General features: G+C 40.8%; 1 protein-coding gene and 1 non-coding gene across 33 annotated transcripts in view; one reads left to right on the plus strand and one right to left on the minus strand.

The window, feature by feature from the left end:
• The window catches only part of SNX3 (sorting nexin 3), a 1,122,685-nt gene that overhangs the window by 1,088,432 nt on the left and 11,077 nt on the right, over positions 1–23,176 (plus strand). For all 32 annotated transcript variants that reach the window (XM_050789187.1, XM_050789179.1, XM_050789189.1 and 29 more), the window contains one exon: positions 22,768–22,863. In XM_050789187.1, coding sequence (XP_050645144.1) covers positions 22,768–22,863 — 96 coding nt within the window. The remainder of the gene's footprint in view (positions 1–22,767; positions 22,864–23,176) is intronic.
• Positions 2,904–3,007, minus strand: LOC126954090 (small nucleolar RNA U13). Its single transcript, XR_007725536.1, has one exon. It is a non-coding gene; the product is annotated as a small nucleolar RNA U13 (small nucleolar RNA).

Raw genomic sequence — 23,176 nt, forward strand, 5'->3', positions numbered from 1 at the left:
CTAGTCGGGAGGCTGAGGCAGGAGAATCACTTGAACCTGGGAGGCAGAGGTTGCAGTGAGCCGAGATTGCACCTCTGTAGTCTAACCAGGGCAACAGGGCATGACCCTATCTCAAAAAAAAAAAAAAAAAAAAAAAAAAAAAAGGAACGCTCAAAGCTCTTTTAAGAATTTCTTACTTAGAGGCCTCAGAAATAACACCACACATCTACAACCATCTGATCCTCGAGAAACCTGACAGAAACAAGCAATGGGGAAAGGATTCCCTATTTAATAAATAGTGCTGGGAAAACTGGTTAGCCATATACAGAAAACAAACTGGACCCCTTCCTTACACCTTATACAAAAATTAACTCTGATGGATTAAAGACTTAAATGTAAAACCTAAAACCATAAGAACCCTAGAATAAAACCTAGGCAGTACCATTCAGAACATAGACATGAGCAAAGACTTCATGACTAAAACACCAAAAGCAATGGCAGCAAAAGCCAAAATTGACAAATGGAATCTAATTAAAAAGGTTCAGCACAGCAAAAGAAACTATTATTAGGGTGAGCAGGCAACCTACAGAATGGGAGAAAATTTTTGCAATCTATCCATCTGACAAAGGTCTAATATCCAGAATCTACAAGGAACTTAAATTTACAAGAAAAAAACAACCCCTTCAAAAAGTGGGTGAAGGATATGAACAGACGCTTCTCAAAAGAAGACATTTACGCGGCCAACAAACATATTTAAAAAATCTCATCATCATTGGTCATTAGAGAAATGCAAATCAAAACTACAGTGAGATACCATCTCACGCTAGTTAGAATGGTGGTCATTAAAAAGTCAGGAAACAACAGATGCGACGATGTGGAGAAGTAGGAACGCTTTTACACTGTTGGTGGGAGTGTAAATTAGTTCAACCATTGTGGAAGACAATATGGCATTTCCTCAAGGATCTAGAACCAGAAATATACCATTTGATCCAGCAATCCCATTACTGGATATATACCCAAAGGATTGTAAATCATTCTCCTATAAAGACACATGCACACGTATGTTTATTGCAGCACTATTTATAATAGTGAAGACTTGGAACCAACCCAAATGCCCATCAGTGATAGACTGGATAAAGAAAATGTGGCACATATACACTATGGAATACTATGCAGTCATAAAAAAGAATGAGTTCATGTCCTTTGCAGGGACATGGATGAAACTGGAAACCACCATCCTCAGCAAACTAACACAGGAACAGAAAACCAAACACCGCATGTTTTCACTCATTAGTGGGAGGTGAACAATGAGATCACATGGACACAGGGAGGGGAACATCACACACCAGGACCTGCCAGGGACTGGGGGACAAGGGGAGGGAGAGCATTAGAACAAATACCTAATGCATGTGGGGCTTAAAACCTAGATGACAGGTTGATAGGTGCAGCAAACCACCGTGGCACATGTATACCTATGTAACAAACCTGCACGTTTTGCACAAGTATCCCAGAACTTAAAAAAAAAAAAAAGTTATTTTCTTGGCCGGGCACAGTGGCTCATGCCTGTAACCCCAGCACTTTAGGAGGCCGAGGTGGGTGGATTACTTGAGGTCAGGAGTTCAAGACCAGACTGGCAACATGGCGAAACCCCATCTTTACTAAAAATACGAAAAATTAGGCGGGCATGGTGACGAATGCCTGTAGTCCCAGCTACTGGGAAGGCTGAGACATAATTTCTTGAACCCAAGAGGTAGAGGTTGCAGGTTGCAGTGAGCTGAGATCATGCCACCGCACTCCCACCTGGCAACAGAGCCAAAAAAAAAAAAAAAAATGCCTTATATTCTTACAGACTATATTATTTTAAATGTGGATATTCTAGAGATTGATGGTGGTGATGTTTGCATAACAATATGGATTTACTTAATGCCACAGAACTCTGTACACTTAAACATGCTGAAAATGATAATTTTATATTATGCATATTTTACCGCAGTAATAAATATGGAAACAAATAGTATGGAGGGGCCAGGTACAGTGGCTGTCTCCTGTAATCCCAGAACTTTGGAAGGCCAAAGCAGGAGGATCACTTGAGGTCAAGAGTTAAAAACCAGTTTGGGTAACATAATGAGACCCTCCTCTCTACAAAAAATACAAAAATTAGCTAGGTATGGTGGCGTGCACCTGTAGTCCCAGCTACTCGGGAGACTGAGGTGGGAGGATTGTTTGAGCCCAGGAGGTCAAGGCTGCAGTGGGCCAGGATTGCACTACTGCACTCCACCCTGGGTGACAGGGTGAGACCCACCATCTCATAAAGAAGGAAAAAAAAAAGGCGGGGGAACTGGAGAGGGCAGTTTCTTTCCCTTCAAACCATCAAAGCAAGGAAAAAAGTAGTTCTTTATGACTTTTTGCCAAGAACCCTCAGTTCTTACTCATCTGTTGTGTTTTACAGTCTACTTTATCTAACACTAATATAGCCAGTCCAGTTTTTTTATGAGTATTTGCAGGGTATGTAATTTTCTGTCCTTTCACTTTTAACCTGTTTTGATTTTTGAGGCAGAGTCTCACTTTCTCACCCAGGCTGGGATGCAGTGGCACAATCTCGGCTCACTGCAACCTTCACCTCCCAGGTTCATGCGATTCTTGTGCCTCAGCCTTCCAAGTAGCTGGGATTACAGGCGCATACCACCACGCCTGGCTAATTTTTGTATTTTCAGTGGAGACGGAGTTTCACCATGGTGGCCAGGCTGGTCTCGAACTCTCAACCTCAGGTGATCCACCCCGCCCTTGGCCTCCTAAAATACTGGGATTACAGGTGTGAGCCACCACACCTGGCTCTTCATGTGGATTTCATTTACCATCTGGTATCATTTTTTTCAGCCTGAAGGGCTTTCTTTAGTATTTCTTTTTTCTTCTTCTAAGGTTCCCATCAGATGGGTAATGTGCTGAAGTCATAACAAGGTTTGAAGGAGGCATGTCACACACATGAGCATGAAAACCCAATCATCATGCTTACACACTACGGAAGGATTTCTTTAGTATTTCTTCTAAGTCAGGTCTGCTGAGTATGAAGGCTTGTAGTCTTTTTTTTTCTTTTTTTGTTTGGGACTGTCTTAATGTTTTTATTTTTGAAGGATAGTCTTGTTAGATGTATTAGTTTTTTATTGCTGAATTAAAAATTACCACAATTGTAGCTCTCAAAACACCCCCAGCCAGGTGCAGTGGTTTGTGCCTATAGTCCCATCTACACAGGAGGCTAAGACACGAGAATCACTTTAGCCCAGGAGTTTGAGGCGGCTGCATTGTGCTGTGATCATGCCTGTAAATAGCCTGTACTCCAGCCTGGGAAATAAGCAAGACACTGTCTCTTTAAAAAAGTAAAAATTTAAATAAATAGATTGAGTTTTTAATTATTTAAAAAACACCACCAAATATCTCACAAGTTTCTGTAAGTGAGAAGTCTGAATATGGCTTATCTGGACATTTTGCTTGGGGTCTCACAGTGCCTATCATCAAGGAAGGTTGGTCAGGGTTGTGGTTTCATCTGAGGCTCCGGAATTCTTTTCCAGGCTTACACAGTTGTGGGCAGTATTATTTTCTTGGAGCTGTAGAGTTTAGAGTAGCCTTCCTCTTAAAGGCCAGTGGAAAAAAACCTCTTTGATCTCAGTGAAGACTAAAGCCCCTTTTTAAGGGGCTCACCTGATTAAGTCAAGACTACTCACAAAAAAACTCGGTGAAGTCAAAGTCAAACTGATTAGGGAGTTTAATATCTGTAAAATCCCTTCACCTTTGCCATGTGATGTAACCTAATTATGGAAGTGACATCCATCTCATTCATAGGCCTTTCTCACATTCTCAGGGAGGTGTGTATGCCAAGTGGTGGCAATTTTAGGCACCATCTTGGAATTCGGCCTACCACACTGGATAGGGAATTCTTTGTTGATTTTCTTTTTTTCTTTGAGCACTCTGAATATGCTACTGCTTCCTTGTCTCCATTGTTTCTGGTGAGAAGTCAGCTGTTAATCTTACTATGGATCCCCTGTATTGATGAGTAGATTTCTCTTGCCACTAAATTCAAGATTTTGCTTTTCTTTGGCTTTTAACAGTTTTACTGTGATTGTTGGGTGGGGATCTCTTTGTGTTTATCCTACTTAGAGTTCATTGAGCTTCTTGGATGTATAGATTAAGGGTTTAGTCAAATTTTTAAAGTTTTCAGCCATTATTTATTGTTTCTGTCATCATGGGACTCCCATTACATGTGTGTTGATAGGCTTGTTGGTATCCTATAGGTCCCTGAGACTCTGTTCATTCTTATTTTTTTCTTTCTTTCTGCTTTTCAGATTGGACAATTTCTTGATGTGTCTTCAAGTTTGCTGATGCTTTTGTCTGCCAGTTTGAATCCACTGTTGATCCCCTTCAGTTAATTTTTCGTTTCAGCTATTATACTTTTCAGCTGTAGAGGTCCAATTCAGTGTTGTTTTTTTTTATAATCTTTTTGTTGAGATTCTCTATTCCTTGAATCATTGTCATCATGCTTTTCTTTCAGTTCTTTAAGCATGGTTTCCTTTAATTTGAACATACTGATAGCTGCTTGGAAATCCTGGACAGCTGAACAGCTGAACCTCCCCAGAGACAGTTTCTGACTTTTTATCCTATCTATGGCTCACACTTTCCAGTTTCTTTGCATGTCTCATAATTTTTTGTTAAACTGAACGTTTTAGATAATACATTGTGGAGACTCTGAGTTAGATTGCCTCCTGCCCCTTCCCAAAGGGAGGTGGTTGTTGCTATTTTTTTTTAGGGAGTTGCCTGCATTAAGTCTGTAGTATGAGGTGGTGATAGCAGAGATCGATTTTTTTTTTGCCAGGTTTTCTAAGGGTCACCCTGAGTCAGTTTGTCAGTTTCTCTTAGTGGTCAGAAATGACTGGTCAAAGGTTATGCGTAGCTACTGGAGCCAGTGAGGCTTCATTCAGCCTTTTTCTTTAAGAGACAGGGTCTTGCTCTGTTAGCCAGGTTGGTCTTGAACTCCTAGCCTTAAGCAGTCCTCCCACCTTCGCCTTCCAAAGTGTTAGGATTACAGGCGTGAGCCACTGCACCTGACTAGCTTCTGCTTTTTGCCAATGCAAGTTGGAAAACAAAGTCAAAGTTCAGGCAGTTTACAACTTTGCCCCAGCTTTTACTTCGTGCCGTCTTCTCATGTCCATGGCTGTCCTGTGTCTGTTAAAGGTGTCATTGAGCCATGGATGTTTCTATGACTAGGGTCCTTTCCAGCTGAGCATGCATACAGCTTTGTGTAAGCACACATACTTTTTTTTTTTTGAGACGGAGTCTTGCTCTGTCGCTCAAGCTCGAGTGCAGTGGTGTGATCTTGGCTCACTGCAGCTTCCACCTCCTAGGTTCAAGAGATTCTTCTGCCTCAGCATCCCAAGTAGCTGGGATTATAGGCATGTGCCACCATACCCAGCTAATTTTTTGTATTTTTAGTAGAGACAGGGTTTCACCATGTTGGCCAGGCTGGTCTCATACTCCTGACCTCGTGATCCACCCGCCTCAGACTCCCAAAGTGCTAGGATTACAGGCGTGAGCCACCGCGCCTGACATCACACAGACCCTCAGACCTCCACAGATACCTGGGAGCTAATCAAGGCCCACCATGGCTATGTAATTCTTCTGGTAAGTCTGCTGGTTTGTTGCTTGCCTCCAATATTGCAACCTTGGGTTGCTGCAATATTAGCCTTACCAACTGTTTGCTGCCAATATTGCTGTTGGTTTCAACAATAGTCCCGCATTTGGGACTTTTCTATATTCTACTCCTAACCAGTGGCCCCCCTCCAGCAGTGATGATGTTGGTTTTCACACCTTGCCCCATCCTGGTAGAACTACCATTGATAGAGCTGGTGGAACTGGTAACAATAGGCCTAGGTTAAAACACACAGACTTCTGGCCGGGCACAGTGGCTCATGCCTGTAATCCCAACACTCTGGGAGGCCGAGGCGGGTGGATCACCTGAGGTCAGGATTTTGAGACCAGCCTGGCTAACATGGTGAAACTCCGTATCTACTGAAAATACAAAAATTAGCCAGGCGTGGTGGCGGGTGCCCGTAATCCCAGCTACTCGGGAGGCTGAGGCAGAAGAATCGCTTGAACCCACAAGGCAGAGGTTGCCATGAGCTGAAATCGCACCACTGCACTCCAGCCTGGGCAACAAGAGCGAGACTCCTCTTGTCTCGCAGACTTCTGCTCTTCTTAACTGAGTTGAGTAGTTTTTCTTGAATGATCACTTTTCAATTTGTTATACGCCTGTGCCCACTTTCCAGAGTTCTGATATGGTGGTTTGACGTGTTTGTCTAGTTTTTTTCATTGAATTTTGGAGAGAGGCTCTGTTGAACTTCTCACTCTACTATTCCAGCAATTCCCCCTTTACCTTTTTATTTTATACCTTTCTTTTAGGTTCTCATATTTTTAAGAGAAATGGTCTTATTCATGTTATGTTTTTCTTTACGTTATTATGCTTTTACTCTTAATTTATGGGTGCTTAGAAACACTTTTTATGCAGTGTTTAAATGTTTTTAGAAGCCTCTTAATCAAATATTCCCAGGCCCATTGAACATAGTAGTTGTCGAGGTAGTCATTAAATGCTCATTTAGTAGAGTTTTAAAGCTTTATTTAATATCTGCTTTGGGTCAGGTACTATAACCATAGTATGACTTTAGAGCATGGACTTTAAAGGTGAACCTGTGCAAGAATCCTCTCTCTTGTTAATGGAAATGTGACCTTGAACAAGTTGCTTAATTCTTCTCTTTTGAATGTTTTCAACCATAAAATAAAACTTCAGGGGAGTAAATGTGACTTAAGGCATAATATTTGCCCTACATTAAGTATTCAGTAAGTGATAACCTGTGACAATGTGTGAGAAGAATGTATAATAATAGTTTCTACTTAATTATTAAGGTAATTGACAGTATTTTCTTTCTTTTCTTTTCCTTTTCCTTTCCTTTCTTTTCCTTTCTTTTGCTTTCTTTTCTTTTCTTTTCTTTCTTGAGACAGGGTCTTGCTATGTTGCCCAGGCTGGTCTTGAACTCTTGGCCTCAAGCAGTCCTCCAGAGTAGCTGGGATCACAAACATGAGCCACTGCACCTGGCTCATTTTAAAGATGGTAAAACTCAGATTAGAGAAGGAAAGTAATTTGGCGTGATCATACTGTTAATGAGTTCCAGAAAGAGGAGTTGATCCCGGGTCTGCTTGACTAATCCATTTTTCCCTGCTACTTCTAGGAATCAGAAAAGGCATCAAGGGCTGGGCACAGTGGCTCACGCCTGTAATCCCAGCGCTTTGGGAGGCTGAGGCGAGTGGATCACTTGAGGTCAGGAGTTCAAGAACAGCCTGGCCAATGTGATGAAACCCCGTCTCTACTGAAAAATACAAAAAACTAGCCGGGCGTGGTGGCGGGCGCCTGTAGTCCCAGCTACTCTGGAGGCTGAGGCAGGAGAATGGTGTAAACCCGGGAGGTGGAGCTTGCAGTGAGCTGAGATCCGGCCACTGTACTCCAGCCTGGGCGACAGAGCGAGACTCCGTCTCAAAAAATAATAATAATAATAATGATAATTAGCAGGATTTGGGGGCACATGCATGTAATTCTAGCTACTCAGGAGGCTGACGTAGGAAAACCGCTTGAACCCAGGAGATGGAAGTTTCAGTGAACCGAGATTGCACATGGCAGTCCAGCCTGGGTGACCTGTGAGACTCTGTCTCCAAAAAAAAAGAAAGAAAAGGTGTCACGGGTTTGTGGTTAGCTCTTATCATTGGTACAAAGCAAATATTTATTTGTTTGCATTTTCCCCCCACCTCATGCAACATGTCAAGAACTTCCACTACAAAAGTGATACACCAATTATTTGAACCTTGTGTGTTTCTCTAAGATACAGCCTTAGTGAATAAAACCTGGAATTTCTTAGGTGAGCGGAAAAATAAGAGACTTTAAACTGTTCATCCACAAATATGAGCATCAAAACTGGAACACTTTTTTTTAAAAAAAAATTTCTTTTTTAGGGGGGTTTGAGGTGGAGGTTTCACTGAGTTGCCTAGGCTGGTCTCAAATTCCTGGGCTCAAAGGATCCGCCTACCTCAGGCTCTCTAGTAGCTGGGACTACAGGCACATGCCACTGTACCTGGCTCTCACAAACGCTTTTGATACATAATGGTGTAAGTAGCTATAAAAAGTATACTTAGAACAATTTTGTTAGCTTTAAAGCCTCTGAGACTGAAACATTGTACATACATGTTTTTATCATAATGTCCTCCAAAAATTGTGTACTCTCTTACAGAAACCTCCCTAGTGGTATTCCTTCTCTTTAATTCTCTTTCCTGACCTATTTTTGTCTGTACTGTGACACCTACTCTGCTTGGGTATCCTCTTATAATTCTTAACTGTGTCATAAAATCAGCTAATGCAGGGACACAATGTTCATGTACTTAGTTCATGGTAGATTCTTTTTGGGGAAGAGGGGTATCCATTATAGTTGATTCTTTTTTTTTTTTTTTGGAGGCAGAGTCTTGCTCTGTTGCCCAGGCTGGAGTGCAGTGATGCCATCTCAGCTCACTTCAGCCTTGACCTCCTGGGCTCAGGTGATCTCCCACTTCAGCCTCACGAGTAGCTGAGACGACAGGCGTGTGCCACCATGCCTGGCTGATTTTGTATTTTTTGTAAAGATAGGGTTTTGCTTTGTTGCCAAGGCTGGTCTCAAACTCCTGAGTTCAAGCAGTCAGCCTGCCTCAGCCTTCCAAGGTGCTAGGATTACAGACATGAGCCACTGCACCCAGCCTATCATGGTAGATTCTTTTTTTTTGAAACAGAGTCTCACTCTTGTCCCCCAGGCTAGAGTGCAGTGGCGCAATTTCAGCTCACTGCAACCTCCGCCTCCCTGGTTCACGTGATTCTCCTGCCTCAGACTCCTGAGTAGCTGGATTACAGGCACTCACCACCATGCCTGGCTAATTTTTGTATTTTTAGTAGAGATGGGGCTTCACCATGTTAGCCAGGCTGGTCTCGAGCTCTTGACCTCAGGTGATTGATCTGCCTGCCTCGGCCTCCCAAAGTGCTGGGATTACAGGCGTGAGCCACCGCACCTGGCCTCATGGTAGTTTCTTCATGCCTTTTATGCTGTGTACTTATTAACATTCTAAGTAACATCATTTTAATGGCTAATGAGCTGTCATAATCAATATTGATAGATGTCATGGTTTAAAATCTTACCATGCTTCCAAGTAAGATTTGAGGGCTAGAGATAAAGGATCTGGAATGATTTCCTTTTCTTACGAACTCTGCAACTCAGAGTAGAGGGGAAGGTATTGGAAGGTAGAGAGAAAGGTGGCCGAAGTACTTAGAAATCAACTTTAAATTATAAGGAAAAGAACCAGAATATTCTGCTCTCCAGCTCCACCTCAAACGCTTATTATACCTAACAGTTAAAGAAACCAGAAAATATTTTAAATTGTGCTGACCTGATTATGTATTGAAACTTTTGATGGCAAGTCGCAGCTCCTCTTAACCATGGTTTATTTGGGGGATTCTTAGACAGTTACTTTCCAAAAGATTTTTATGTTAGTGATTTGAGTACTCTCAGGCTGTTAGAACAATAAACATTCTTTGTGGAGCTTTATGAAAGGAGTAAAGTGTTGTAATGGCACTACTGTCAATCTGCAAATTTAAAGCATGCATGTGTATAGTGTTTAATGTCATTGTCTAGTTGCTGTAATAGCTAATCACTCTGACTGGAAGAGTTTATATGTATCACTCATGTGTTAGAGAATTTAGACTTATTAAACATTCATTTTCATGTTTTTTATAGTTTTCCAGGTAATACTTCAAGCTTTGAAGAAACAGCTTAGTTTTGTTCTTTTATAATATAGGTGGCAAACTATTTTATATATATATATATAGAGAGAGAGAGAGAGAGAGAGAGGTAGAGAGAGAGACAGGGTATTGCTGTGTTGGCCAGCTTGGTATTGAACTCCTGACTTCAAGCAATCATTCTGCTTCAGCCTCCCAAAGTGCTGGGATTACAGGCACGAGCCATCATGCCCGGCCAAAACTGTTTCATACAACTATTCTTAGAGGTTTATTAAGTTATTTATTGTAGAGGAGCAACTCAGTCTTAAATTACAGTTTTTATTTAGAATCTTACCTTTCTTTAGCATAGAAAAACTTTAGCTCATTTTATCAGATTTCTAAATTATGAAGGAATTCTTTCCTTGCTGAATAATCCAGAATTAATTGACTTTTCTGTATTACTGAGGAACCTCAACTACTCAGAATATAATCAGAAGCTAATTAAGGAATTAGAAAAGAAGTAAAGAGCAAATAGTTAAATAACAAGTCTTATATACTTTTTTTTTTTTAAGGTAGAGTCTCACTCTGTCGCCCAGGCTGGAGTGCAGTGCGTGATATCAGCTCACTGCAACCTCTGCTTCCCAGGTTCAAGCGATTCTTGTGCCTCAGCCTCCCGAGTAGCTGGGACTACAGGCATGTGCCACCATGCCCGGCTAATTTTGTATTTTTAGTAGAGACGGGGTTTCACCATATTGGGCAGGCTAGTTGTGATCTCCTGACCTCAAGTGGCATCCCAACATGCTAGGATTACAGGTGTGAGCCACTGCGCCTGGCCCAAGTCTACATACTTTTGAGTTACCAAGTTTTTAGAGATGAAATACTGTCCTCTCATAATCTGCATCTTGTTTAGCATAACTCTACCAAAGTCAGGTTATTGCTTCAGTTGATTATTGCTATGTAGAAACCCTAAAAGTTGGTGACCGAAAACAGTTACAATTAAACATTCACTTTATTACAGTTCTACAGTTTGGTCAGGTCTTAGAAGTCATGACTTGTCTCTATTCTACTTGATATCTGTAGAGACACTTGACTGGGACTGGAGGATTTATTTTCGAAATAACTCAGTCATATGGCTGGCTGCCAGCTGGGAGCTCAGATGGGAATGTAGATCAGGTCCTCAGTTCTTCATGGGGAGAGCTAGACTTCTCACAGAATAACGGTGACAGGATCCCAAGAGAGAATGTCTTTATGAACAGATGTTCCAAGAGGACAGGCCCCAGTTCACAAATGTTTGATCAAAGGCAGTCACATGGCCAAGCCAGTGTGAGAGAGGATACAGAACAATATTTAAATATTGAGTGTTATGGTTTATTGTAGGCTACTAAAGTAAAGTAGCTACTACTACTGCAGTGTTCTCATTTTACAGCAAAGTAGCCTCTCGGGAGCACAACTTGAAGACTTCATATTTATAGTCTTTGGCCTAGGAATTTCACCTTTAGGGTTTATCCTAAGGAAAATATTTAAACTCCCTGGATCTGTATCAAGGCTTCTTCTAGTTTTCATCCATAGCATTTTGCCCAGAGTTAGATAGCTGGTTAATGCAGGAATTCAGATTAAAACCAGATTTTCTAGTTCCAGAACTGTGTGCTTAATCATTGTACTATACAGCCTCTCACCCAGGGATGTCTATATATAATCATGTCAATGATATGAGAAGCTGATAATGTATTTAATAAAAATAAGATTTGTATATATAAAAATCTAAAAGGCTGTATACTGAAATGGAATATCTACAAGCCAGTATGTATGTTTTTTAATTGTAAGGATATCTTTTATAAGTCCACCATGCAGACTCAGTATATTCACATGTATATGTTTTGTTTTGTTTTTTGTGACAGAGTCTCACTCTGTCGCCCAGGCTAGAGTGCAGTGGTGCAATTTTGGCTCACCACAACTTTCGCCTCCTGGGTTCAAGCGATTCTCCTGCCTCAGCCTCCGAGTAGCTGGAACTACAGGCATATGCCCCCATGCCTGGTTAATTTTTATACTTTTGGTAGAGACAGGTTTTGCCATTTTGGCCAGGCTGGTTTTGAACTCCTGACCTCAGGTGATCCACCCGCCTCGGCCTCCCAAAGTGCTGGGATTACAAGCCTGAGCCACCGCACCCAGCTGTCACATGTATATGTTTTATATATATTTTAATTTTACCCTGATACTCAAATACTGGTCTCCACCCTTTCATTCAAACATCAAAGAGCTATGTGATTGTGGTTGTAAATGCTACATGTAATGAATCTTGGAAGAGTATTCCATTCTCCCGTCCCCATCCCCCCTTCACACTGTAAATATAATGTAAATATAACCCTTGAGGAGGATGTCTTGAGATCCCTGTGGTCCATAGCTGCCTGATGCTCCATATGTAGAAGCTTAGAAAATACGAGTACTTACTGAATAGAGCTTCTTAACCAATATTCTTTAACTGGCTTCCACATCATAGTTTTACTTATAATGACTTTACACTCCATTCTCACAGTATTATTCCAAATCACTACCCTTAAAGAGGTAAAATATTATCACCCATATCTGTCCCAACTAAACCAGAATTACTTGGTGGTTGTACAAATTCTCAAGTTCCTACCCTCTTTCACATTTGTTAAGTCTAGGGCAGCAGTTATTCCCTCTGTCAGCCAGGCTGGAGTGCAGTGGAACAACCTTGGCTCACTGCAACCTCTGCCTCCCGGTCTCAAGCGATACTCCTGCCTCAGCCTCCCGAGTTGCTGGAATTACAGGTGTGTGCCACCATGCCTGGCTAATTTTTGTATTTTTAGTAGAGACAGGGTTTCGCCATGTTGGCCAGGCTGGTCTCGAACTCCTAGGGCAGCAGTTCTTGACCCTGGATGCACTTGAGAATCATTTGAAAATGCTGATGTCCAGATTCCACCCTAGATCAGTTGCATGAGATTCTCTAGTTGGTGTCACTTGAGTGTGTTTCTTAGCATTGGACAAGTTGGGAAGATACAGAAAATAGTTTTGCATTTTAAAGATTGTCCAAAAAAGGTGTTAGACTATTAATAGACAGTTTTATTTCAGCATAAGCCTGTAGGATTATGTAAATCTTCGTGAATTGTTATGAATGAATTTTCCTTTAAAATAGAATTATTATTGCACAGTTTCATTAGAGATTACTCATTGAAAACCTTGTGTGAGCTCTCCAGTGAGTCTTGTTGCTAATTCACAAATGAAGAATATGGGCAATGTAGGAAAATATCTGGAATTCCTTGGTTTATGCATTTAAGCTAGTCTAGATAATTCTCTACTGTTTTGGAAATTATACCATAAAGGATACTTCTTTTAAAATAACGAGGAATTGTATCACTGGAAGGCCATGTCCTTATTTTTTAAAGAAAGAAACTAAATACTTTGGCTTAGTGACAATCTACATTTCAAAGGTTCTCGGGACTAAAAGCTTATTCTTCATTTAAATGACTTCTTCTCAGCCTTATTAAAAGTTCATCTAGGTTATAAACCATATCTCCAGTTATTCATGCTGTTCCAGATTGGGTAAAACAGGTATCAAAAGTACTGAAGGGAGAAGTAATAGCTTAAGCACTTCTCAGTTTATCTTTTATCTCTAGATGTAGATATTTGGAGAAATGCGGCTGTTTAATGAGAACTGTAGTGGGGCATCCATTTACATCTCTTAGGATTGGTTGAATAGAGTATGGCCTATTGAGTATACTTTTGATGTTGTTGCCAGTCTCTTTTCAAGTGTACACGTGACACTATCTGAAGAAATACTAGAAACACCTAGTAAACATTTTTCTAATATCTATTGTTAAGCTATATTCAGGTGATCACATTTTGAGGCTTGGTTTTCTGCTTGGCTATCAGTGATAATCAGGTAACATATAGGGTATCTGTGAGCTGCTGACTTTAATAGGTCAGCCTGTGTAAGTGTATAAGACCTACCTTTTTGGAGACCAATAATGTGGTAGTTTCTTATGCTTAGACTTGAAGGGAGCACTTGTTTTAGACCTCTATACCATGGTTTCAAAAATCTTTTCCTTAGTATGTAATGTCCATTTGCATTCCTGATGATCTTACCCTGTGTGATTAGTAATACTTTTTGTAGAAAATGGCTGGTTTAGTATCTGGCATACACATGTGTCTCTTAACATTTTATCACTTTGCAGTTTTGTTCCTGGTATATACAAATAGCAACAAAATAACATTGAACAATTCTATTCAGGTTTTTAGTCTTGTTCTTTTCTAGTTCTTTGAATGTCCCAGGATCTTGTAATTATTTCATCACTTTTTCATGAGCCAAGCAAAATATATTCTCATCTTGCAAATGAAAAGCAAGATACCTACTAGCTTGAGCATTACCCTGAATTTCTCCAGAAGAGTACAAATATCCAAGTAGACTATAAACCCTTCTTTAATTCTGTTTATTAAATCAACAAATTGAGAACATACTGTACTTAATACATCTGTATATTAATACTGTATTTGGCAGGGAGTGGGGCTTTCCTTCAGTAAAGCAATCTCTCTCCTAATGGTTAAAGTTAGATAAATAACTTCACCTAAAAATGTGAATTCTCCAAGAAGCAGAGTTTATTCTGTGGTCTGATAGTTTTGTAAGCTCAAATTCGCTGGGCAAATTCTAAATGGCACTAAATTTTATTATGAAGGGCTGGTTCAAGAAAAAGGTATTAAAAGGTGGGGGAAAGATAACTATTGGAGGAATCTGACCTCTCCTTACCAAGTGACCCAGTCATGGGACAAACTGACATTATATGCCTTCTGATGTGATGCCTCAGAAAGCATCAACATTCCTGCAGTTTAGGAACGTTACTGCCAACAATGCATAACAAAACTGGTCATGAGGAAACAGACAAACCCAAATGTAGAATGTAGCTCAGATAGCTGGCCTGAACTCTTTATTGTCAATGTCTTCAATGACAACAAGGCAGGGGCGACTCTTCTAAGTTAAAGATGACTAAAGAAACAACGTGCAGTATATAATTCTTGAATATTCTAAAGCATAGGGAATGGTGGGAAATAAAACCGAAAAGTTTAAACTGCACTCTAAATATGGGGCTAAGGTGTCTACCTGTGACCTTGAGATATGGTTTATAACCTAGATGAACTCTTAATAAGGCTGAGAAGAAGTCATTTAAATGAAGAATAAGCTTTTAGTCCAGAGAACATTTGAAATGTGCAGTGACTCACGCCGATAATCTCAGCACTTTGGGAGGTCGAGGTGGGGGGATCACAAGGTCAGGAGTTCAAGACCAGCCTGGCCAACAGGGTGAAATCCCATCTCTACTGAAGATACAAAAAAATTAGCCAGGCATGGTGATGCGCACCTGTAATCCCAGCTACGCGGAAGGCTGAGGCAGGAGGCAGAGGTTGCAGTGAGCTGAGATTGCACCATTGCACTCCAGACTGAGCGACAAGGCAAGACTCGGTCCCAAAAAATAAATAAATAAATAACCACCAGAGGTGGGAGGATCCCTCCAGCCCAAGTGTCTGTCGTATGCTAGGATCTTGCCACTGTACTCCACCCTTGGCAACACAGCGAGACCCTCCGTTTTTTCCTGTCTTCTTTGATAATATTGGTAATCTATTTTATAGTTTTCCAAAGAAATGTTACTAAGTAGTGGTAACAGATTAGCGTTTGGCAAATAACAATTAACAAAGGCATATTTTGAGTGTGGAATAAGATAGTTTTATAGACTCAGTGGATTCCAGGCAATGAACTTAACTTTTTTGAGATGCAGATAATTATAATTATCTGCTCTTTAAATGTTAGTTTGGGCCCTGACATAGCTTTAAGTGACTGTTAATATTGGGTTTCTTACATAGAACCCTTGAGAGCTGTCCAGATTATTTGAGCCTCTGTCTTTGCTTCAGATATATGATGAAACGTGATTTGCAGAACTTTTGAACTCCATGAACAAAACTGAAGTCTAAAGTAGTCCAGGGTTACTCAAACTCACTGTCTTCAGCATTTACTAATATGTACCTATACAAATAGATGAAGGCTGTGGCTTACTTTTTGGTTCTTGCCCCATGCTATACTTTTGCTTGTCTCCCATCTTACCTGTCTGTGATCACTGTGCCCACATTGGCTGATCTATTGTTATTTCCCACAAATAACATATTTCTTGTATTTCCTACAAATACTATTTCATACAGATGGTTGTATTTGACACTTTTACCTGTTAGGAAATAAAATGAACAGTAGCTAGGAAGAAAATTATGGCTTCCACTTCATACTCAGCCTGATACTAAGAAACTTCTCTTAAAATTGGGGGAAAATATGAATATTAGGGTGAGAGAATACTAAATCTTGCTGTTTAAATTTCAAAAGTTTTAGTCATCCTAAAGTAAGTTAACAATATTTAAGCCTGATTTACGTTTAATTTCAGAATTCATTCTTTCTGGATAAATCTAGAGCATTTAAAGTGACATCCAAGATAAAACCTTTAAGGGATTTTTGCTGTAATTTGCCTCAGTAGTCTGACTTGTCCATACACTTCAAAGCAGATAAACCTAAGAATCAACTAGAGCCATCTGTTCTTAATTCTACACCTTAAACCTACATGCAGCTCATCTGTGGCTTCTACTTCTGTGGTAACTTCTCTGTTCTATTTTTTCTGTTCATAGCTATCATTTTTCTATTAAAACATATTAACTCCCGGTGCTCACAGGTAGGCACCTTAGCCCTATATTTAGAGTCTAGTTTAAACTTTTCAGTTTTATTTCCCACCACTGCCTATGCTTTAGAATATTCAAGAAATATATACTAAATATACCCTGTACTTACTTCTTCTCTGCATTTAGCTCACACCATTGTCACCGTTTTCAACTGTCTGATAGTATGGCTAGCTCTGTCTTAAGAGAGTCCTGGCTGAGGCCATTGCACTCTAGCATGGACAACAAGAGCGAAACTCTGTCTCAAAAACAAAACAAAAGAGTCCCGGCTGGCTGTATGCAGTGGCTCACACCTCAAATCCCAGCACTTTGGGAGGCTGAGGTGGAAGGATCCCTTGGGCCCAGGAGTTCAAGACCAGCCTGAGCAACTTAGGGAGACCCTGTCTCTAAAAGAAGGAAGGTAGGGAGGGAGGGGAAGCAGAGAGACTGAGGAAAGGAAAAAAAAGGAAGGGAAAGAATGAATGAATCCGGGCCAAATCAATTGTCAATTCCTTCGTGCTTTTTGTATTACACAAATGGTATTATGCTATGGAATATACTGTTCTGAAACTTTTTTTTTTTCTTGAGGTGGAGTCTCGCTCTGTTGCCCAAGCTGTAGTGCAGTGGCATGATCTCACCTCACTGCAACCTCCGCCTCCTAGGTTCAAGCGATTATCCTGCCACAGCCTCCCAAGTAGCAGAAATTATAGGCTCGTGCCACCTCGCCCAGCTAATGTTTGTATTTTTAGTAGAGATGGGGTTTCACTGTGTTGGCCAGGCTGGTCTTGAACTCCTGACCTCAAGTGAGCCACCCGCCTCGGCCTCTCAAAGTGCTGGGATTTGAGGCATGAGCCACCGCGCCTGGCCTGAAACTTTTTATGTGTCATACATTCTAGACAGCTTTTCTGATTAACCTGTGGCTGAGTTATATTTTGTAAAAGGCTGTGTAATGTAAGTTTGTAATGTAAGATTTATTGTTTCTGGTCTTTTTTTTTTTTTCTATTACAAACAATGCTGAAATATTTTTGTATGTGTGGAAATATTTATAGGATTAATTCCCATTGAAATTGTTCATTCAAAAGTTATGTGCATTTAATACAGTAATGGATAATGTATTCACCAAAATGCCCCCCCTCCTTTTTTTTTTTTTGAGACAGTCTCCCTCTGTCACCCAGGCTGAAGTGCAGTGAGTGATGTGATCACAGCTCATGCAGCCTCAGTCTTGAAGGCTGAAGCCATCCTGACACCTTATCCTCCCACTACAGGCATGTGCCACCATGCCCAGCAATTTTTTTTTTTTTTTTTTTAGCAGAGTTTCGCTCTTGTTGCCCGGGCTGGAGTGCAATGGCGCGATCTTGGTTCACTGTAGTCTCCACCTCCCGGGTTCAAGCAGTTCTGCCTCAGCATCCCAAGTAGCTGGGCTTACAGGCACCCGCCACCACGCCTGGCTGATTTTTGTATTTTTAGTATAGACAGGGTTTCACCACGTTGGCCAGGCTGTTTGCGAACTCCTGACCTCAGATGATCCGCCCACCTTGGCCTCCCAAAGTACAGGGATTACAGGCTTGAGCCATCATGCCCAGCCAGTTTGTAGTATTTTTAACCATGGAAATTCAACTTTTTATATGCTTATTTTCTAACCTCCTTGGTTGGTATATGTTTCATAAGGGCCAGGTCTGCATCTTATTCATCATTATAAATAATGATTCTACCTTATCTAGCATGGTGCCTTTTATAGATGATCAGTAAATAATAGTTTAGTCCTCCTGAAGCTGTAGGTAAAAAACCTCTCCTCCCTTCAGTCATTTTATAAAAGTTGAATAAGTTGAAAGTGACCAATCACAGGAGTTTCAGCAGTGAACAAACAACAACAAAAAACCCCCACATTTTCCACTTACTTATTTTAATCGGTGACGTTGAATTACAAGTCCTTGTAATGATCAGGAAGATGTTTAACAAGCTAAGTTAACCACTGCATATGTAATGGGCAAGTGATGTTCGAATTTCTTGATGTGACTTTAAACTCTAAAGAAGTCCTCATGCAAAAAGAAATCGTAACCAGTTAAGAAAACTAAAAGAACTTTCTTAAGCTAATCATGATCCTCTTTAAGTATATAAACTATCAAACTATTAGCTAATCATAGAAGGGAAAGGACTTTTCCCCCATCACCCCTCCCCTTTCTATTAGAGTGAATCAGATATAATCATGATTGTGTCAAAAGTTCAAAAGGGAAAATGGAAGGTAAAATGAGCTGAATTGGCACTCTTCTCTCAACATTGTACCTGTAAGCTTGATATGTTGTTTCAGAGATTAACTTTATAGACTTCCGTACCCAGAAGTATGAAAATTCTTAGGGGACTCTTTTCACAAGCTTGATCTTAACGTATTTGAATAAAGAGAGCAGTTAATCCCCTTTGTAAAGTAATTTGAGAGGAGGGAATTCAGAATGTAAAATCTCACCTGCAGAAAACACTCAGCTCTGTAAAGGCCTTTTTATCTTTAAGACACTTACAAAGACTTAATATTTTAATGCGGAAGGGTGAACTTGGTTAAAAAGCCAATAGGTGAAATTAGAGAGAAATAATCCAGTGCTTTCTTTCTGGGAATTATTCTACTCTCCAGGGGACCTAATTTTATTCCCTGTGGGGAATGAGAATACCCTCTGTACAACAAGCCAGCATCTTTAAATATAAGCTTGACTTTTAGTATAATAAGAGTCTTGTTAGGTGCAATTATTTCCTTAGTCATTAATACAATGAACAAATGTTGTGGTTACCTGGGAAAGAAAATTCAAGTGCTTTTAAATCTCTTGTGAGATTTGGTTTCATGCTTGAAACCTATACACTGTTATGCCCAATAGCATCTGTTGAGAATTCTAAGCTATAAGGTATACAACATAGAGAAGTTAATACACTTAGGAAAAAATTGAGACCACTACAAAATGGATGTAAGGTCCTTAATAAAAAGCTTTTATTGTGTTGAGTGACAGCTATTTACCAGTGGCATTAAGCTTAACAAATAGGTAGAACTTTCTTAGGAGTTAATATTACAAGATGATGTCCCTGTATACACAGTAGGAAGCCAGTCTTTCCTTCAGGTGGCACTTAACGTTTTTCTTCCAGTTGTAAAACACTTTGCAGTTCTATGCAAATTCTCTGCTAATTAATTCAAGGTCTGAATTAACAGACAGAATGTAATCTAAGAGAATATATAGTGTTGAGTAGTATTTTTGGTAGAGTATGGCATTAGTTATTGTGTTAAGTCATTTCTGTCACCTACAAACTCTGTGGTATTTTGCACATTTTGAAATCTTTTTGGCTGGGCACGGTGGCTCATGCCTGTAATCCCAGCTCTTTGGGAGTCCAATACAGGTGGATTCCTTGTACTCGGGAGTTCAAGACCAGCCTGAGCAACATGGTGAAACCCTGTCTCTACCAAAAGTACAAAAATTAGCCAGGTGTGATGGCATGTGCCTGTAGGCTGAGCTACATAGGGGGTTGAGGTGGGAGAAATTACTTGACCCTGCTGTGATCATGCCGCTGCTCTCCAGCCTGGGTTAGAGTGAGATCCTGTCTCAAATAAAATAAAATCTATCTTCTTTTTTTTTTGAGAGAGGGTCTCGTTCATTGCCCATGCTGGAGTGCAGTGGTACAATCACAGTTCACTACAGTCTTGAACTCCTGGGTTCAAGAGATCCTCCTACCTCAGCCTCCCAAGTAGTTAGGACCACAGGCACATGCCACCATGCCCAGTAAATTTATTTTATTTTTTGTATAGATGGAATCTTTTTATGTTTCCCAGGCTGGTAACTCTTGGCGTCAAGCAGTCCTCCCACCTCAGCCTCCCAGAGCACTAGGATTACAGGCATGAGCCACCATGCCAGGCCTGAAATCTCTTCTTAATTATAAAATACTGGTCTCATACCACTCCTAATAGTCTTTAGTGTCTTTAGTCATAAACCATTTTTTATTGGATTTGGTAACATCTTTTTTTTTTTTTTTTTTTAGTCAGAGTCTTGCTGTCGCTCGGGCTGGAGTGCAGTGGAGCGATCTTTGGCTCACTGCCACCTCTACCTCCTGGGTTCAAGCAGTTCTCCTGCCTCAGCCTCCCAAGTAGCTGGGATTACAGGCGCCCACCACCATGCCCAGCTAAGTTTTATATTTTTAGTGGAGACGGGGTTTCACCGTATTGGTCAGGCTATTGGTCAGGCTGATCTCTTGCTGGTCTCGAACTCCTGACCTCGTGATCCTCCTACCTCGGCCTCCCAAAGAGCTGGGATTACAGACGTGAGCCACCCCGCCAGGCCTAGCATATTTTTTCTTTAAAAGGAATCCAGTAAAAGATAATAGAAATCTTTCTTGTTACTTTTTTTTAAATTTAGAAGTTGACTGAAGTGGCAACAAGTAGCCTTTGCAATCTTATAAAGAACAAAGTCTCCAGAAATTTTCTTACATTCTGGTGTAACTTCCAAGTACTGGGTGTTATGTTTTCGGTTCTTGCCCTCGCTTTTAAAGCTCTGGGTTTATGAGCTTGGTCTACTGAGTATGATTTAATTTCCTACTAGTGGTAAGACCACAGACACTGTATGCAGCACTTTCCCTGCTGTTTTTGGCATTTTTTAGGTGGCCGTTAAGAATAATGTTTTATTTAGGTCTTTTTTTATGCAAGATCTAATCTAGTCCTCTTAACAAAATATTTTGTTTTCATTTAAAAGTAGCTAAGTGGGCGGGTTACGGTGGCTCACGCCTGTAATCCCAGCACTTTGGGAGGCTGAGGTGGGTGGATCATGAGGCCAGGAGATGGAGACCATCCTGGCTAACACGGTGAAACCCATCTCCACTAAAAATACAAAAAATTAGCCGGGCGTGGCGGCTGGGCCTGTAGTCCCAGCTACTTGGGAGGCTGAGGCAGGAGAATGGCATGACCCTAGGCTGCGGAGCTTGCAGTGAGCCGAGATCGTGCCACTGCACTCCAGCCTGGGCAACAGAGCAGACTCCGTCTCAAAAAATAAAATAAAGTAAAGTGAGCCAGCACAGTGGTATGACCCTGCAGTCCCAGCTACCCGGGAGGCCAAGGCGAGAGGATTGCTTGAGCCTAGGAGTTTAAATCCAGCCTGGGCAATGCAGTGAGACCCTCTCTCTGGGAGAAGAAAAAGAATTTCTACATCAATGGGCAGTGATAGGCATTGAGACATAAGTTGGGGTTTTGCTATAATGAATGAGCACCAAGAAAATTAAATTTTAAAAATGAAAAGGTTAGTTGTATTTCCCCTATGAGGACTGTTTGCTGAGGTACTAGCTAGAAGAATAGTCAAGAGCTAACCTTTTTTCACCACTGCTTAGTTGACATTTTTAAAGCTCACCAAAATAATAAGAAAATGACCTACATTTATGTAGATAGCCCCAGGCAGAATGACATCCAAAAGCATGCATACAAAGGTATATTTAAAAGTTGTATTCTTGTGTAAATACTTTTAAAGAACTAGTGGGCCAGGCAGTGGCTCAGGCCTGTAAGCCTAGCACTTTGGGAGACTGAGGCGGCAGATCACATGAGATCACGAGTTTGTGATCAGCCTGGCCAACATGGTGAAACCCCGCCTGTACTAAAAATACAAGAAAATTAGCCAGGCCTGGTGGCAGGTGCCTGTAATCCCAGCTACTTGGGAGGCTGAGGCAGGAGAATCACTTGAACCCAGGAGGCGTAGGTTGCAGTGAGCCAAGATCGCATCTCTGCCTGGGCGACAGAGCGAGACTCTGTCTCAGAAAAAAAAAAGAACTAGCAAAATTTTTTTTTGTTGTGGGTAAAAGGTCATCTTAAAAACCTCATGATTTCGGCCGGGTGCGGTGGCTCATGCCTGTAATCCCAGCACTTTGGGAGGCCGAGGTGGGCAGATCACCTGAGGTCAGGAGTTCAAGACCAGCCTGGACAACATGGTAAAACCCCATCTCTACAAAAATACAAAAATTAGCTGGGCATGATGGTGGGTGCCTGTAATCCCAGCTACTCGGGAGGCTGAGGTGGAGAAATCACTTGAACCTGGGAGGTGGAGGTTGCAGTGAGCCGAGATCGTGCCATTGCACTCCAGCCTAGGCAACAAAGCGAGATTCTGTCTCAAAAAAAGAAAAAGAAAGTCATGATTTCTTTTGGTAAGGTAATCAGATTTGCCATATTATCAATTGGCAAGCCTAGATTCCCCCATTCCTCCATTTTTTTGACGTTTCCTTAATGTACTTCAATTTAGGAGTAACTTTTTTTGTTTCAGACAAATCTTCCTATTTTCAAGCTGAAAGAATCTACTGTTAGAAGAAGATACAGTGACTTTGAATGGCTGCGAAGTGAATTAGAAAGAGAGAGCAAGGTAAGAATGATTCGAAATGCGGTTTTAAAGCAAAACATTCCAAGTTTTAATGTTTAATATTTCTCAGGAAAATGATCTTGAATAAAATGGGTAAAAGCAAATGTGATTTCTTTTTTTCAAATAGTTCGATGTCATTTTATAGAGGTAGAGTCTTTGTAAATTTTCCTTAGAACTCTTTCTCTTGTCTACTTTGGCTCAGTTGAGGTCTTTGCTGACTCACACTTGAATAACACTTCTTAGAATCTTCTTGCTATTACTTCCTTCCTTTCCCTCGTCGTCCTATTCCATCTTCCCCTCTCCACACACTTAAGCC

This window comes from Macaca thibetana, chromosome 4 (assembly GCF_024542745.1).
Source record: "Macaca thibetana thibetana isolate TM-01 chromosome 4, ASM2454274v1, whole genome shotgun sequence".
In the NCBI taxonomy this organism is placed as follows: Eukaryota; Metazoa; Chordata; class Mammalia; order Primates; family Cercopithecidae; genus Macaca; species Macaca thibetana.